General features: G+C 51.0%; 1 protein-coding gene across 1 annotated transcript; it reads left to right on the top strand.

The window, feature by feature from the left end:
* The first annotated feature begins 233 nt into the window (after positions 1-233).
* On the top strand, positions 234-2441 carry LOC124233249 (disintegrin and metalloproteinase domain-containing protein 21-like). Its single transcript, XM_046650413.1, has one exon. It carries the CDS (start codon positions 234-236, stop codon positions 2439-2441), a length of 2208 nt encoding a protein of 735 aa, XP_046506369.1.
* Positions 2442-3009: the final 568 nt, after the last annotated feature.

Genomic DNA, 3009 nt, shown 5'->3' with positions numbered 1-3009 from the left:
ACCCCTGCTGCATTCATGCCCAGGCCCACCCACTGCCACACCCGGCGACTGTGACCTAACTCCTTCAGGTGACCCACCCAGGGGTAGGGTGCTGGCAGCCTGAGGCTGTCCTTTGTTCACGGTCAGTGTCTCTCTCTGTGGTGGGAAGTGGCCACAGCAGATGGTTGAGACCTGGCTTCCCTGAGGATCGTCCCTTTATCCACCCTCATTGACAGATGTCCCTGAGCAGGACCATGAGGCTGGCAGAGACCCAGGTGACCCTGAGGACGCCCCTCCTGCTGCTTGGGCTCTGGGCAGTGCTGGCTCCAGGCCAGTGTTCTCAAGGCCGTCCCTCGTGGCGCTACATCTCCTCCGAGGTGGTGATTCCCAGGAAGGAGTTGCAGAGCGGCAAAGGCGTTCAGATGCCAGGGTGGGTCTCCTACAGCCTGCGTTTTGGGGGCCAGAGACACGTTATCCACATGCGGCGCAAGAAACTGTTTGTGCCTAGACATCTGCTGCTGATGACTCAGGATGACCAAGGAGCCTTACAGGTGGACTCCCCCTTCATCCCTCAAGACTGTTATTACCTTGGCTACCTGGAGGAGATTCCTCTTTCCATGGTCACCGTGGAGACGTGCTACGGGGGTATCGAAGGCATCATGAAGTTGGATGACCTTGCCTATGAAATCAAACCACTCAAGGATTCCCAAAGGTTTGAACACATTGTTTCTCAGATAGTGGCCGACACCAACGCCACAGGACCTGCGTATAGACTGGGATACAAGGAGGATAGGGACCCCCTGTTCTCTCAGGCAAATGCCAGTGCAGAGCCCAGGCTCTCCTCTAGGGTCTTTGCATCCCACTATGGATCAATAAAAGCCCTTGTAATGACTTCCAACAGGATGTACCGTGTGTACAACAATGTATCCAAATGTGCAACCTTTCTGATACATCTAAGTACTATAATTGATTCAATCTGGAGAGGTCTTGATCTTGGTATGTTTCTTACTGCCATAGTTATTTTTGACCAGAGAGATCCAGCTGACATGAATGACCATAGGGTGCCAGGCAGTGGTTTTTATAACTATTTTTCTAACACGCTGAATAGAGCTATGAGTCCACATTCAAGTCTAATCGTGAAACGTGACGGGCCTCATGAACTTCAGTTTAATCCAGGCATATATTCCATGTGCCAGGCTCACAATCTTATCATGCTGGGTGCTCTAGGAAGACACTATTTATTGCTGGCTATCATAGCATCTCAACAGATAGGGAGATCGTTTGGTCTGTATTTCGATGAATCCACTTGTGTTTGCCAGAGAAGGACCACGTGCATCATGTACAGATACCCTGTGATGACGGATGCCTTCAGTAACTGTTCCTTTATGCATACCCAGCACATACTTGGTAACGATGTATCCAAATGTGTGTTCTCCACCCAGAGGGTGTATTTAAATAAAAGCCTGACACAAGATCGTTGTGGAAACCATGTAGTGGAAGAAACGGAGCAGTGTGACTGCGGCTCCTTCAAGCAGTGTTACAGCAGCCCATGCTGCAATAGCAACTGTCGCTTTACGACTGGAAGCGCCTGTGACACAGGCAGATGCTGTACAAACTGCACCTTCTCCCCTGCTGGGATGCTTTGCAGACCAATCCAAAATATATGTGATCTTCCCGAGTACTGCCGAGGGTTAAGCTCAAAATGCCCTAACGACGTTTATATGCAAGATGGAACTCCATGTACTGAAGACGGCTACTGCTACCGTGGAAATTGCACTGACCGCAGCATTCACTGCAAAGAAATCTTTGGGGGAAAGGCTGTGAATGCTCCAAGGAGCTGCTATGAAATAAATAAAAGAGCCAATCGATTTGGACACTGCAGAAGAGCCGAAATGACGTACAGATTTGGGTCCTGTGCGAACGCGGATATTCTGTGTGGAAGGCTGCAGTGCATCAACGTCACGCACCTTCCGCAGCTGCAGGAACACGTCGCCTTCCATCAGTCTCTTATCTTAGATCACTTGTGCTTCGGGGTGGGTTCACACCGTGGGACCGGAACAACAGATGTGGGTCCTGTGAGAGATGGTAGCCTCTGTGATTCTGGAAGATACTGTCAAAATAGCTACTGCAATGGTTCTATCGAGGCAATGAATTATGACTGTACCCCTGAGAAATGCAATCTGAGAGGAGTCTGCAACAATCTGAGGCATTGCCATTGCCATGAAGGGTGGGAACCTCCAAGGTGCTTACAGAAAGGTGCAGGAGGGAGCGTTGACAGCGGACCCCCTCCAAGAAAACAGCGGAAGGTGACAGCCAGCCTGTGGCCAGTGGTGTATCTGAGAGTGCTCTTTGCCCGCATTTATGCCTTAATAGCCGCACTCCTCTTTGGCGTGGCCACAAATGTAAGAACTGTCAAGGTCACTGAAGTAAAGGAAGTGACAGTTGGTGAAACTAAACGATAAATCAGCCTCCCACCCCTGTGCGACTGTAGGCAATAGACAAGGAACATGTGTGAAAAAATCAGTAAAGAGTTGGCAAAGCCGGAGCCCACATTCCCAGAAGTCTGCAGGAGACACAGGGGTCCCCCGACACATCATGAGTGGAGCGAGAGGTGTCAGCATTCTCATGCCAGGTCTCCCTGGTAGGTCACTGACCAGCACTCTGAAATAAATCTTAAAAAAACACATGTTGGTGTCCTCTACATTTTGCGTTAGCCTCTAAGAGCCCAGGCTGAGCCCTAGCCTCTGGCCAGGAAAGGAGACCTGAGTCAGCAGCTGGGTCTTGACCTGAGGTTGCTGGTCCCACTGGCAGGGGAAGTTGCCACAGGCTCCTTCAGGGGCGTATTCGTGACACATCTCCAAAAGACTGCTCTTGAGCACTGAGGTTTTCCTCATCCTCTGGTAATCTCTCCTCTAAACCCAAAGTGGGTTCAGGGCAATTGAGGGCCTCTCCCGACCGACACTGCCTGCCCCAGACTGGGGTGGCTGTGGTTGTGGGGCGAGAGGCATTGGGTTCACTTCCGACCTAACA

Source organism: Equus quagga, unplaced genomic scaffold (assembly GCF_021613505.1).
Source record: "Equus quagga isolate Etosha38 unplaced genomic scaffold, UCLA_HA_Equagga_1.0 173101_RagTag, whole genome shotgun sequence".
NCBI lineage: Eukaryota > Metazoa > Chordata > Mammalia > Perissodactyla > Equidae > Equus > Equus quagga.
Note: the sequence above shows the minus strand (reverse complement) of the source record. Positions and strands in the feature narration are given on the sequence as shown.

Coding starts and splice junctions, on each gene's coding strand:
- LOC124233249 (XM_046650413.1), top strand. CDS start 234: ATGAGGCTGGCAGAGACCCAGGTGACCCTGAGGACGCCCCTCCTGCTG.